The sequence below is a fragment of the Lotus japonicus genome, chromosome 3 (assembly GCF_012489685.1).
Source record: "Lotus japonicus ecotype B-129 chromosome 3, LjGifu_v1.2".
NCBI classification, from domain to species: Eukaryota; Viridiplantae; Streptophyta; class Magnoliopsida; order Fabales; family Fabaceae; genus Lotus; species Lotus japonicus.
This window is the reverse complement of record NC_080043.1, coordinates 77,589,071-77,603,814: the sequence shown is the minus strand read 5'-3', so window position 1 is coordinate 77,603,814 and position 14,744 is coordinate 77,589,071. Positions and strand designations below refer to the sequence as shown.

Sequence of the window (14,744 nt, the reverse complement as noted above, 5' to 3'; positions counted from 1 at the left end):
GCTTTATACTGAAAACGTTATTCAAACCCCCCCTTTCTACCGTTTTTCATACCTTCAAACGCTTCCCTAACCCATGACCAACCTTCCTCACCTGATGGTAGTCCCAGTAATGCAGCAATGACTCTATAGCCATAGTTACCATCATCCTCAACATTCTGAACTGTGTGTATATATGGGTGGAAAAAGGATGGAAAATGACCCATGAAATAGCTTGTATCAGACTTCTTCACACGCTTCTTCTTCTTTGGTGGTTGCGAAGCCTTCTTTTCCTCTTTGATCTCCCTATCAACATGTTCAACACCTGAAGGATCACGAGTCAAGGATCCTATTGCTTTAACCTTGGGTGGTTTTCTTTCGTTCGCCTTAAGAGTGCGCTTGGACCTTATCTGAACCTCAGGAGTACAAAGTGAACTGCTTTCAGGACAATAGATAACTTGAAGCTTCCTCCTTACCATACTCTGCCCTCCAGTATCCAAAGAACTGAAATAATGTGTCAATGCCTCAACTTCTGGTTGCATATCTCCATGGTTCATGCCGCAAATATGGTTGCTGATAGTATCTGCTACAGGTTCAGGTACATGCTCCCAACTCAGTCTCTTCCAGAATGGATGAATTGCCTCATATGGAATTCTTTCATAACCTGCAAGTTCACAAAAGTGTCACTTTTAATAACAAATAGAATTAATTGACAAGAGAGTGGTTGACCGGTGACCTGCAAGTTCACAACCGCAAGGCAGTCCATGAGTCTCTCTCAACAAGCAATCGCATCGGCCGTAGGACTTCATTCTTATATGTTCAGCATCAAGGAGCTGCAGGCATTTGTTTGACACAAATCCTCTAATATTTGTGTAAAATGGGCACATGAAAATGTGATCAATTCTGTGAATACTGCGCTCAAACGATGCTAATATTTCAGTATGTCGATTACATGTCAAACTATGCGACGCATCCCAAGAAGTGGCCAGGTCACCCTTGCAATCCCGCAGCATCTTCTTCAAACTGGCATGTGCACCCTCAGCCCTGCAAACAACAAACAGATATCTTATTAACTCTCCAATGTAAACAATCTATCAAATGAAAAACATATAACAAGGCATAAATTAAGCTCATATAATTTTTGTACCTGTTACTTGTTGTTGTTCCAAAGTGCATCACATGATTTGTCCATGCCTTGGCAAATTTTTCCTTGTGGACCAACCATGTAGTAGAACAATAGGAGGTAAAGTTGCTGTATTTGTCCTTGCACATATTAAACAATTGCATCCATTGAACTTCAAATTCTTCAACTGTTGCAGCATCCACCACCTCTCCCCACTTCCCCATAACCAATTCAGCAAAATCATCTGTACCAACATAGAGTTTGCACTTTGCCAAAACACACTTGTTGATGTGCCACAAGCATAATAAATGGCTGGTGTTAGGAAGGCTTTGCTTAGCAGCACTCAATAAGGCAAGATCCCTGTCAGTAACAATCACCTTAGGCAACATGGCTTGATCAGCTAATAGAGACTACATACACTCCAGTGCCCAAACGTAGTCATCTGTGCCCTCATTAACAATGTAGCAAAAGGCTATGGAGTATGTCTTATCTGTGGAAGTCAGTCCAACAATCTCAAGCAAGGGAATTTTATATTTGTTTGTCTTGTATGTGCAATCCATAATCACTACATATGGAAATGTGTTGAACAGTTTGATAGCATTTGGATGAGCCCAAAATACATCCCTAATGACTTCCGATCCAGGCTCATGTCTTTCAAAGTGGACGTACTTGTCACCGTCCAACTTCTTCAACAAGTGTTGCATTTCTGTCAATGACCCGCGGAGGGATTTTCTTAACCTCTTGCAAGCACCATAAATCTGAGATATGGTAGTCAAGTTTAAAGGATTGTTTTCCTTCAAAGTCAACAGCATCTTTCTCGGTGGAACCCAACTCTTTGACATTTTTTCCACTTGCTCCTTCTCTTCGGAATTTAGACGACCAACAAAATTGTGGCCAAGTAGTGACCTAGCTGGTTCATGGTTGTGTGTACCTTCCATCCCCTTTAGCCGCCAATCTCTATCTATGCCATTTTTCATAGGTCGTCCTTTTAGTCTAAAAGGACATTCTGTCTTTTGTGTTCTCGTTCCTTCAACAAGGTCAGGGTCTCTGTAGGGAACATACTTACCATGCTTCTCGCACCCCAACATGACATAAGCTTTTCTGCTTCCATTCCCACCGCTATCTGACTTTGTGATCAACACAACATATCCATTTTCAATCGCAATTCCATGAACCCAATTGATAAGATCATCACGGGTAGGGAAAATCTGTTCAATGATGCATACCCAACACACAAACAAGGCATAAACAAGGGTGATCAAGACATAATAAGAATTGATATATTACACTTTCAAAACAATGCAAAAATCTGTTCAAAGAATACCTGATCAGTTGTAAATAAATGCGAGACATCTATACTTATACACGGGGGTACAAATGCTGGTGGTGGCACCTCTGTAGTGGCCTCTTCAGGTTGAGCATTGTTCAATCCAACTTCAATCAATTGGGATTCATGAAATAAAAATGATTCTGTCATCCCTGGAAGAGAATACGGAACTTTATTATCCATATTGAATACGGAACTTTATAATTCGTATTGAATACGGTATATAAATTTTCGTATTGACTACGGAAATTTATATTCCGTATTTGATCACGTCTCAGAATTCAGAAAATCAACATTCTAACTACTTAAACTACTTAATCTAACTACTTAATCTAACAACTTCAACTACTTAAACTAACAACAACATACAACAAACAACTAACAACACTTACCTCAAATGCTATCTTTTTGCATCCAATGGTGGAGAGCTTGCCAATGAAGGAGTTGGTGGTGGTGGTGTTGGTTCTTCTGCAAGTGTACAGAATCTACCCGGTTTTAATTTATCGAACCACAGGGAATTGGAATGCGAATTCGGTTTAAGAATCAAGTTCAAGGTTGGAAAGCAAATAAAATTCAGTTTTAATGATTGGTTGTTTCTTGAGTTTGTAAAAAGACAAGTGATCAAGTAAAAAAGCGATTGAAATTCAGAGATGAGATTGCCTTGGGTTCTTGCTCAACAAATTCAGTTTTAGCAAACCCTCCTATTCAATTAATCCTGAGTCTCTCCTTGATGTTCTAGCCTAGATAGTCATCTATCGATGCCTCGTAAAGAAAACCCTTTCTAATCAAAAGATAGGTTCAATTCCTTGATAACCTAAACATTTGCTAGAAGCACTAAGCATACAAATCAGGCCAACAAACCCCAACCCTTCCTCTATTCCTAGTAGCAAATATAGAAGGAGTAATCTCACAACAAGTCCCAATTCTATAACAAACTATCGTTATGATTATAGAAAAGTAAGAAGCTAGCATGCATTCAAGCTTGAAAGATAAAGCATAGAAGTGAGATTCAAGGGTTTACTCAGAACATCATGAATAGAAAAGGATTGATAGCTAAAACATTCAAAGTCTTACAAAGAACCCAAAGCAAAAAAGGGTTTTAGCCAAGCATGGCTATAGAATCCATACAAGAAAAGAAGGATAAAACCTGGAACATGGACTTGGAGAATGCTTCTCCTCAAGCTCCAGAGCCTAACCCTACTTCTAACTTATTTAGGAATGTATAGAAATGACAAAAGTTACAAAAGAAATGACAAAAAGCCTATTTAAAGGCTAACAGGTCGAGTCTGGGCGCTCAGGCGCCAATTTAGAGCGCCTGAGCGCCAATTGCACTTAAAAAACATGCTCTCTGGACCAATTGGCGCCTAGGCGCCCATCCCCCAGCGCCTAGGCGCTTGAGCTCGCTTGAAAAGGGCTTTTTGGCTTCTGAAACTCCTCTTTTCAATCCTCTTTAAGTTTTCCATCAATTCCATGCTTATTGGCCTTCTTCCTTCTTCAGTTCCTGATCTGAAACTTAACCAACAAGCCAAGGAAAATTCTAGAAGCTCAAAGAGCTTATTAGCACATGAGATCCTTCACTTAACACAATAAAACCATGCAAGTCCTAAACTTTACTCAAAATGCAAGAAAACTCCATATAAAACTACTAAATTACCAAAGCCAAATAAAGACTAAAGAAAATATAAAAATGCATGAGAATGCATGAAACACTACATGAGACTCAACAAAAAGACTCAAAACACACAAATAAATGACCCTAAAAACACTACTAAAATAGGGTCATCACACCACTATACTCAACGACAGCTCGTCCTCGAGCGTAAATAACACTCGCTTGCCCTCAAGCGCAAGAAATGCTCCCAAACAAGTGCCCACCAAGGAACACTTCACACAAAAGCAGGGGATTTAGCAACTACAGCTGGTTCCAAAAGAAAGACACAACAATCCACTTCATGCCACTTTTAGACAAATGAGAGTGTAGAGTCCATCATGAGAAGCATATAGATCTAAAATTCCTAGGATGAGATATATATTAAGTGCACTGAGCACACAAGCAGTTCATAGGTTCTGGATATCATTCACTCAAGAGCAACAAAGATCAAACATGCACAAATTCAAAGAGACTTTCAAAGGGTTGAAATGTTGGCTTGGTGAAGTACAAGGTGGTTGGTCCCTAAGGAAGTCTAAAGCTTCAAGCATCTTGAGTGTGGTCCCATTAGTAACCCCGGAGCTTTCAACAACAAACTTTTAAGCACAAGTCTCTTGGCCCCTTTTTCAACTTTCTTTTCTTCTATTTTTTTCTTTTTGAAACTCCAACTTGATTAGGAGTCTTTTTCTTTTTATTTTTCTTCTTTTTCAATATTTTTCACTTGGGGCAAGAGACACTTTCAACTTTACTTAGCTCCAAAACAATGCAAGGACCAACACTCCCCAAAATCCAACCAAACATCCGTCCCAATCACTTGGCTACAACAAATTCTCCAATAAGGCTCAATTGGGACAACTAAGGACAATGTTCAAACCAACAACTCTGAAGCTCAAAAACCTACAAGTCTCAAGAATTGTGCAAGTATCACAAAGCATGCAAAGAGTGGAATCAATACAGAACCAAGAAGTACGAGTGAGTCAGGATCCTCCAGGGAAATTTTATGGTGAAGGGTCAAAGATAGACCCTTATGGACTCACACCAACTCTATCCTTAAGAAACACTCGGAAGACCAAAGTCTCCTCCTCTCTTCCCCAAAGCATGCAATCACTCATCCCCAAAAGAAAACCCAAGTATTCACAAAAACATTTTCAAAACCAGCACAAGTAAGAGAGCATAACTACGGGCAAAAACATGTGAGTATAGGGAAGTAAAGACCCAAAAACAACTCTAACTTACAATGCATGATCAACCAGAAAAAAAAAGTTCTACAAAGGAAAAATATGCAAAAATGCATGAGCTTAACTAAGGGAAAGAGTCGACCTTCTTTTACCAATTACCATGGAGGCCTTAGACACACCTCTGACTCCAAAATCCATGCTCTCATTCCCTGCAAAATGCAACAAACAAACAAGCAAAATAAAACAAGACTTGGGTTGTCTCCCAAGCAGCCCTAACTTATAGTCCTAGGTGGACTCTCCTTCCTTTGGTGTTAGGAAGGAAATTCCTTACCATCAATTTTCCTTCCACATGTGCAAGGTATGAACCTTGCACCAAATCTTGGGAATAACTCCTCCCAAGAGAGGGTATCATCTAAACCATCGTACCAAATCCTTGCTCCCCCCCTCAAGGAGTGAGGGAAGAGCTTAATCTTGAGCTCATCACTAGTCACACCATCCATCTTTACAAGGTGACTAGCTTGAGTGAATCGAGTCATGTGGTCTTGGAAATTCTCATCTTTAGACCCCCCATACTTGTTTTCACTAACAAGCTTGATGAGAGCTTGATTAAGCCCAACATCTTTTTCACTTACCTTGGGGGTCTCCCTTGAAGACCTGGACAAGCTTTTGATCATATCACAAACAAAACCATCATTAATGTTAGTTTGCAAATTAGAATTGAAAACCGAAAATCTTACCTTGTCCTCACCAACTCTGAGAATGAGCTGACCCTTATCAACATCAATTTTAGCCCTACCAGTGGCTAAGAAGGGTCGGCCAAGAATGAGAGGAATCTTAGCATCCTCCTCCATGTCTAGCACCACAAAATCAACTGGGAACACATACTTATCAACCTTAACCATCACATCTTCAATGATCCCATAAGGTGTTTTTAGGGATCGGTCCGCCATTTGTAAGGAGAGCATGGTCAGGGTGACCTCACCTAAGTTCAGCCTTCTAAACATGCTAAGCGGCATCAAGTTGATGCTCGCTCCCAAATCACACAAGGCTTCAACCACTGTCAGCCCCTCAATCTCCACTGGGATAGTAAAACTCCCAGGATCCCTTCTCTTCTTAGGCATTTTCCTTTGCAAAATGGCACTACACTCCTCGGTCATCATGATAGTTTCATCAACCTCACTCAACTTCCTTCTCTTATTTAAAATGTCCTTCATGAACTTAGCATAGATAGGCATTTGTTCTAAAGCATCGGAAAAAGGGATATCAATATGGAGTTTCTTAAAAACATCCATAAATTTTGAAAACTTTTTATCCAAATTCTTTTTAGCCAATGCTTTAGGAAATGGAACTTTGCTAAGCTCAGGAATAAGATCATTCATCAATCTAGTTTTAATAGGAACACTCCTTTCCTTCTCAACTATCTTCTCACTTTTTTCTCCCTCTACTTTCTTTTTTAACTCATGTAACACTCTCCCACTCCTAGTGGTAACAACAACAGAATTTTCTTGTTCGGGATTGGGGATAGTATCGGAAGGAAATTTACCTTGAGGCCTTTCAGCAATTTGCTTGGCTAGCTGGCCAAGTTGGTTCTCCAAGTTCTTGATAGCCGCCTCTTGGTTCTTATGGTTGTTGTTCATGCGGTTGATGCAACTCTCCAATAGCTCCTCTAAACTCCTCTTGCAATTCACCTTTCCAACAACTTGTGTTTGGACAAGAGGTTCATGATTTGAGGATGGAACTATGCTTCCTTGAGCTATAGCTTTGGCTTCATTGCTCTCAGCATTGACAGTGCACAAGTTACTAACATGAGGTCCACCACAAGACTTGCACTCCACACAAGTCATTCTTGCACCAATAGCCTTGGTCTCCTTAATATGCATTCGAATCTCCACCACTTGTTCGGTAAGTTGCTTGTTGGAGGCCAAGAGCTTGTCATAAGCTTCCACTTCAAACTTACTCCTTCGGGTTTGGCGATCATTTTCAGAGTTCATGGCTCTCGCAGCCATCTTTTCTATTAAGTCATACCCCGCTTGTGGGGGAAGAGCATCGAACTCGCCATTTGAAGCCGCATCTAGGCCAAACCTCCAAGAGTATTGTAGACCATCATAAAATGTTGCAACCAATTCAGCTTGGGTGAGATTGTGTTGAGGACATTTCCTCAAGAGCTTCTTAAAGCTCCCCCAAGCTTCATAGAGATTTTCTTCAGTGGTTTGCACAAAATTCATGATGTCTTTTTTCAATTTCCTCAAAAGAGCTCTTGGGAAGAACCTTGTTGTGAATTTTTCTGCTAGGTCTTCCCAAGTAGTGATACTCCCTTGAGGTTGTGAATTCAGCCATTCCTCCGCTGCATCCTTCAAAGAAAATGGAAACAAGCTCAACCGAATTGCATCCGTCGGAACATTGTTCACACGGTAAGTGTTGCAATTCCGGATGAACCTCTCCATGTGAGCGTGAGGATCTTCTAGGGCACCTCCACCATATTGGCTTTGGCTCACCAAGTTGATGAATGCCGGTCTCAACTTAAAGTTTCCAACTCCCTCGGGAAAGACAATGCTCCCGGGATAGTCATAACTCATGGTAGCCGAAGTGAGTTCCCGAAGAGACCGGTTGGCATTCTCAACTTCTTGTTCACATAATCGGAGGGTGATCCCCTCTTGAATTCTTGCCTCGATATGGGCTTGCATCTCCTCCTCCGTCATATGGCCACCCATGACAGTGTCTCTCTCGAGATCAACCTGAAAGTGTGACACTAAAACAAAGAAAGATTAGTAGCACCAATTCTAGACAAAGATAAAAACAAAAAATAAAACCACAAACTAAAAACTTAAACCAAAAACCACAAACAATTCCCCGGCAACGGCGCCAAAAACTTGTTGGTCAATTCGCAAGTGTACGAATACCTCCGAGTTTTAAATTATCGAACCATAGGGAATTGGTGTGGCAATTCAGTTTAAGATTCAAGTTTAAGGTTGGAAAGCAAATAAAATTCAGTTTTAATGATTGGTTGTTTCTTGAGTTTGTAAAAACACAAGTGATCAAGTAAAAAAGCGATTGAAATTCAGAGATGAGATTGCCTTGGGTTCTTGCTCAACAAATTCAGTTTTAGCAAACCTTCCTATTCAATTAATCCTGAGTCTCTCCTTGATGTTCTAGCCTAGATAGTCATCTATCAATGCCTCGTAAAGAAAACCCTTTCTAATCAAAAGATAAGTTCAATTCCTTGATAACCTAAACATTTGCTAGAAGCACTAAGCATACAAATCAGGCCAACAAACCCCAACCCTTCCTCTATTCCTAGTAGCAAATATAGAAGGAGTAATCTCACAACAAGTCCCAATTCTATAACAAACTATCGTTATGATTATAGAAAAGTAAGAAGCTAGCATACATTCAAGCTTGAAAGATAAAGCATAGAAGTGAGATTCAAGGGTTTACTCAGAACATCATGAATAGAAAAGGATTGATAGCTAAAACATTCAAAGTCTTACAAAGAACCCAAAGCAAAAAGGGTTTTAGCCAAGCATGGCTATAGAATCCATACAAGAAAAGAAGGATAAAACCTGGAACATGGACTTGGAGAATGCTTCTCCTCAAGCTCCAGAGCCTAACCCTACTTCTAACTTATTTAGGAATGTATAGAAATGACAAAAGTTACAAAAGAAATGACAAAAAGCCTATTTAAAGGCTAACAGGTCGAGTCTGGGCGCTTAGGCGCCAATTCAGAGCGCCTGAGCGCCAATTGCACTTAAAAAACATGCTCTCTGGACCAATTGGCGCCTAGGCGCCCATCCCCCAGCGCCTAGGCGCTTGAGCTCGCTTGAAAAGGGCTTTTTGGCTTCTAAAACTCCTTTTTTCAATCCTCTTTAAGTTTTCCATCAATTCCATGCTTATTGGCCTTCTTCCTTCTTCAGTTCCTGATCTGAAACTTAACCAACAAGCCAAGGAAAATTCTAGAAGCTCAAAGAGCTTATTAGCACATGAGATCCTTCACTTAACACAATAAAACCATGCAAGTCCTAAACTTTACTCAAAATGCAAGAAAACTCCCTATAAAACTACTAAATTACCAAAGCCAAATAAAGACTAAAGAAAATATAAAAATGCATGAGAATGCATGAAACACTACATGAGACTCAACAAAAAGACTCAAAACACACAAAGAAATGACCCTAAAAACACTACTAAAATAGGGTCATCAGGTGGTAGGAAGAATGGAAGTGAGGATGAAAGTGAGGTAGGAGAGGGTGAGAGAGAGGGTGGTCTGGAGGCATTGAGGGGGTTAAGGGGGCTGGTGAGGGGTTGGTGACGGAGGAGTAATGGTGGAGGGGTTGGTGGAGGGAGGAGTAATGGTGGAAAAGGTGATGACTGTCAGAGTTAGAATACGGAATTTTAACTTCCGTATTCTATTTTATTGAATACGGAAGTTTAAGTTCCGTAGGGCATTTATGGGTTAAAAAAAAAGAGGTGGGGCGCGGAGCCCCATAGGGAGGGCCCCAAACCCAACTCCCTGTGGCAAGTAGGGCATTCTGTTTATTGTGTTCTATTGTTCTATTGTGTTCTAAAGGAATACTAAAGCTCTGACTTGGTTTAAGGTTGGCTCTCATATTCTTGATCTGCTCAACTGTCTTCCCCCAATGCCTTTTCAAGAAATCATCCGAAACAGATATCTTCCCAGAATTTGGAAGATGGTTCAGGACCTGAGCAGCAGGTTCATGGGCCTCTAAAAACCTGAAAGTTATCTATGTTATAATTCAGTTCTATTTATTAAACTATTGCGTATAGACAAAACTTAAAACAAAAATAACCTACCTTTGCCGGAGCGAGTTCGCGCCCTCAACGTCTGGATTAAAAAGGATTCTTGTTGATCCATATGCATTTTGTAAACTTATTTTTCCTATTCATGTTAATTGAACTCAATAAAATCAGAATCTAATCTAATCTAATTAACAGACAAAACACTAAATGAGGAAACAATATATGAGTAACCTCTGAATGGCTTGATCTTTGCAAGCTGAATGACAATAACAGCATTGTTCTTGTCTCCAGCAGCTATCTGTCCCAAGACCTCTGCGACATAGTTGCCGAAAAAAGCGCATTCCATTCTAACCCTGGACAATTAAAACAGAAACATTTAATCAATTGGCAATCTAGGCAAAAAGTTAAAAAAAAAACACAGTGTCATACCCATCCTGTTCTATTTCAATGGTCATTTTCTTGTTTTTTTTTCCATCCTTTTCAAACTCCAGTTCTTCGCTGTATCCAGTTAAAATTCCCATAACATCTGCAATAAACACAAAATTTAATTTAAATAAGTCAAAAGCAAGACGAAAGACATAATTTTTTAAAAAAGTAACTACACGTACCTATTAAATAGTATGAATCAGGGTTGTTGAGGGCCACATCAGATAAAGGCATAAAGGAGTAAGGGCTCCTGTTGATAGGCAAGTCTTTAACCAACCGCACAGAAGTACTAAACTGGAAATTGATCTTGTAACCATGGCCAGTTGTTCTGAAATCACCTCGGCTTTCCTCGACTCCAAAGGAGGAAATCTGATAGACGCGTCCCTCGTTCATTAAGGGTTGGAACTTGTAAATCAGAGACTGCCTCACAGAAGCGTGGATCTTACCGCCCTGTTATTAATTTTACAAAATATTAGTATTAGAATTGTTAGTGGTTGAAAAATAAAATAAACAGAAATCAAGAACTTATTGATACCTTTGCATCCATCAGCACTAATTCCATTGAGTAAGGCAATTTCTTCCCAGAGAAGCTAGGGACCACCCACAACCGGATGGGTGTAGCAACAACTGCCCATGCATCTTTGGAAGTGTTGATTTCTGAGATATCATCAAATTTGTAACCTATTGCAGGGGTATTGGCCATCGTAAGTTTTAGTTTAAGGGACAACAAAATAAGCTAATAGTGCAATTTATCAAAAGGAGAAGAGATGATTTAGAATGATAGTTTGATGGGTATATATAGGGGAGAATATGGCTGATGCAGTATCTTAGAATAAAAAGATCAAATCTTTCAAGAAAATATCTATCAAGGAGAAGAGATGATTTAGAATTATTGTAATCTGATTGGATTTTATTTGAAAATTAAATTGAAATTGAGGGGCTAGTAAATTACATACCTGCTGTGCTCCTCTTCTGACTCTACATGGATATAAAATAGATAGAAACCTTGCTGCAAAGTGCAAAGGGGTATCATCCTTTTTCCAGTCAATTGTTTGGTCATTTTTTTTTCCTAGGGGGTGCTTACAGGTGCAGCCATATTGAATTCACCTCCCTCAAAATTTCTTCTTTTTACTGAAATGTGTTATGCTTTATTGTTTATTACATTGATACATAATGCACCCCTCTAATTTGATTTCCCTCTATTTATAGCTAATCTTCTCCTAGTACTAACTAAATACATTAATAACCCCTAACTAACCTAGCAGTCCCTAAGTAACTTACCCTTCTGCTACATCCTAACATGTGACTTACAGCTGCTTGAGCAGCAAACATTTAGCCTTATAACATCAGGATGCATATAACCTCATGATATTCCTTTCTGCTTGAAAACACAAAGAACCATAATCTTCAAGTTTTACCCTAAATCTTCCAGAACCATTATTAGATAAATCTTTGTCAGTTTTTCCATAAATCTCCCAGAACCATTATTCACCAAATGGAACCTACATTTGATGTTAAAGCTCATCAGCTTCAACAATGTGAGAGAAGAAAAATACTGAATTCAAATTCAAATAATTGATTTAACATGTCCCCTATCATCATACTATTTTGCAACATTACACATCCTAAACCTTGAAAACATGAGAAGAACCAAATAAAATGATATGAGAACAAAGTTGCTATAAAATATTAAAAATTAGTAGCAAGCATTGTGCCTTATTAGTGATATGCAATTCAGAAGTTGAGTTGCATAAGGAGTAAGGACACATAACAGAAAACAAAACTTTTGATTTGTATTTCTCATACAACTGGCTCAGTTGTGTAATTTGAATTAGTCAACCCACTGCATAAAAATCAAAATATAAAAATTTAACAGAAGCTATCCAGGGGTTGAAACATAGATAGTATAAGGGAAAACATTAGCCACGACATCTCAAATAGAAATTTATCAAAACAAAACTCCTTTTAGCATGAGATTTATCAAGATCAAGACTTACAAATCATTTGAAAAAAAGAGGAACTTCAACATACCTAACCATGTTGTAAACGCAACATACTGGATCCTTTGAAGATGCAATGGTATTTCTTTTGAAATTTCATGATGAATGATGGGGAAAAAAGGAGGCCAATTCTTTTCCTCTATAACTATTCCAGCTGCAAACGAAAAAAGCGCAATGTAAACCACCAAACGGAAAGCAAATTCCTGTAAATCATATTGGCTTCAAGAAGTATAGATGAACTCAAAATACCTCGGGCTATAGCATCTTCCTTTCGTTTTAGCTCCTACAAAATATCAAGAGATCATAAATTACTTTCTTAGTACAAAAGATATAATATTCAGCTCACATAGAACCGCAAAAAAAGGAGATCAGGATGACTAACCTGTTCCCTTCTTTTCAATTCAGCTTCTCTGGCTTGAAGTTCTTTCTCCTTTGCCTTGATGTCCTAAAGTTTGAAATGAAATAATGAATGGATATTTGGTCAACAACACTATGACATCATAGTTTTGACATTTTCATAATCTGATTTATCGACCTTTGAGGTATCAAGAGGAATGTCAATAGTTGCTCCGCGATCATAAGGCTCAGGAGGAAGGGTTTGAGCTTTGAGGTTGCAAGGGGAACACTTCCTGAGTTCTGCAGATTTATAAAAATAAATGTAGAAATTTAAAGAATCCATGGATCAATTAGTGGTAAAGATACCACAATTCAGCAAAAGATGAACCTAAAGCTGGAAATCAGCAAATGAATTTTATCAAGAGATCATGATTAAATTCCCAGTTCAAAAAGGCATATCAGTTTTAAATGGTGGCAGTGAGCATGCTCACATATCATTATCAGCGTGATGGGTTAGGTTTTCTAGATACCCAAAATTCAAAAGACCTCAAATTCAATAGTAAGGAATTGATTCAACGAAAAACCAAATCAGGTTCAGCAGATAAGGTATTAGAGACCTCAACGGATCGATGAAAGGTTTTCAATCTCAATCGAAGATCAGAAGAAGAAATCCAAACCTAGAGGATGTTGGCTTGGCTTTAATGGAGTTATCTTCATCTGCACCCTAGCCGACTCCATCTCTGAGAAGAAATCCATGCCTACATAAAAAAGTGAATTAGAAAGCTAATTTGATCGCTTCTTTCTTCAGAATGAGGATGAGAGGCGAGGGTTGAGATGGCCGTGAATGGATGGGCTCGCGGCGAGGGGGGTTGAGATGGTCGGACACAGGGGAGGGGAGAGAGAGAGAGATAGACCTGTCAGCGACGGTTGCGGTAGACGGAGACGGAGACGGCGACGGTGCAAGGAGTGAGCCTTAGAGAGTAGAAGGTTGATGTCGAAGTGAAAAAATGTTAAGGAGAGATAAGGTAAAGAAAAATCATGGCACATGTGGTAAATAGGGCCAAGGTGGAAAAGCTGATGTGTAAATTATTAAATGAGAATTAATAGGTGGAAAAGCTGACGTGTAAATAATTAAGTGAGAATTAATCTCGGAGCGACACGTCACTAACTTGGCCTGTGAGAGCGACACGTCATGCTAGAAGTTGTTCTTTTCTAATATATATAGATAGATTTGTTGGCTGATTTTTTATTGGTTTCATGATATTTTCACGAATTTTTTTTCGTTCTTTACAAAAATCATTTATTTATTTAAAAAATAGAAAAAATTCAAAATAAATATTTCTATAATTTTCTCTTTTAGGTTAGCCAGATTAAAATTGGTGGTTAAGTAAACCATCCAGAATCAGTGCCGCATGCGCTTCTGTTCTGTCCGATTGTGAAAGCCACGTGGTTTGCGAGCAACTTGGGCTTGCGTCTTCAGCAGGAGCGTTAGTTCCATGATTTTATGCTTGATTTTATGTAGGTGGTCGATGAAGAGGCGCTGGGAATTTTTCTTGAGACTCTCTATGCTGTTTGGAGCACGCTGAATGAGCTGGTTTTTCAGGACGTACAGGGAACGATGGATCAGATGCTGCGAAAAGCCTCAATGCTTCATCTGGGTCCGACAATGGTGGCTCCTCCAGCCCGCCAGGTGCAGCACCACCCCACTCGATGGTCACATCCAGCTGAAGGTTTGTTTAAGATCAATTCCGACTCCTCGATTACGCAGGAGGGCCAGTGAGGCTTCGGTTTTATTGATCGAGATAGGCAGGGAGAAGTTCTAGCTGCAGCTTGCTGGCACTACGGGCCGGTCACGACTCCCACGGTGGTAGAAGCTCTAGCCATGCGGTGGTCGATGACGCTGGCGAGGGACCTTGGCTTCCGACGGGTTGTCTTCAAAATTGATTGTTTACCCTTAGCTGACGCCTGGAAACAC

General features: G+C 39.5%; 2 protein-coding genes and 1 non-coding gene across 3 annotated transcripts; 1 reads left to right on the top strand and 2 right to left on the bottom strand.

Annotated features, from left to right (window-relative positions):
• Nucleotides 1-5,407: 5,407 nt before the first annotated feature.
• Nucleotides 5,408-11,136, bottom strand: LOC130744763 (replication protein A 70 kDa DNA-binding subunit C-like). The gene is made up of 7 exons (XM_057596921.1): nt 10,969-11,136; nt 10,616-10,883; nt 10,437-10,533; nt 10,239-10,360; nt 10,062-10,146; nt 9,752-9,980; nt 5,408-5,461 (listed from the first exon to the last, which is right to left on the bottom strand). Exons 1-7 carry the CDS (start codon nt 11,134-11,136, stop codon nt 5,408-5,410), a joined length of 1,023 nt encoding a protein of 340 aa, XP_057452904.1.
• Nucleotides 7,389-7,495, top strand: LOC130709569 (small nucleolar RNA R71). Its single transcript, XR_009010044.1, has one exon. It is a non-coding gene; the product is annotated as a small nucleolar RNA R71 (small nucleolar RNA).
• A 1,115-nt stretch (nt 11,137-12,251) lies between the features above and the next one.
• LOC130742697 (secretory carrier-associated membrane protein 1-like) lies at nt 12,252-13,260 on the bottom strand. The gene is made up of 5 exons (XM_057594798.1): nt 12,969-13,260; nt 12,816-12,878; nt 12,683-12,716; nt 12,465-12,587; nt 12,252-12,276 (listed from the first exon to the last, which is right to left on the bottom strand). The coding sequence occupies exons 1-5, from the start codon at nt 13,110-13,112 to the stop codon at nt 12,269-12,271; spliced, it is 372 nt and encodes a 123-aa protein (XP_057450781.1). The 5' UTR covers nt 13,113-13,260; the 3' UTR covers nt 12,252-12,268.
• Nucleotides 13,261-14,744: the final 1,484 nt, after the last annotated feature.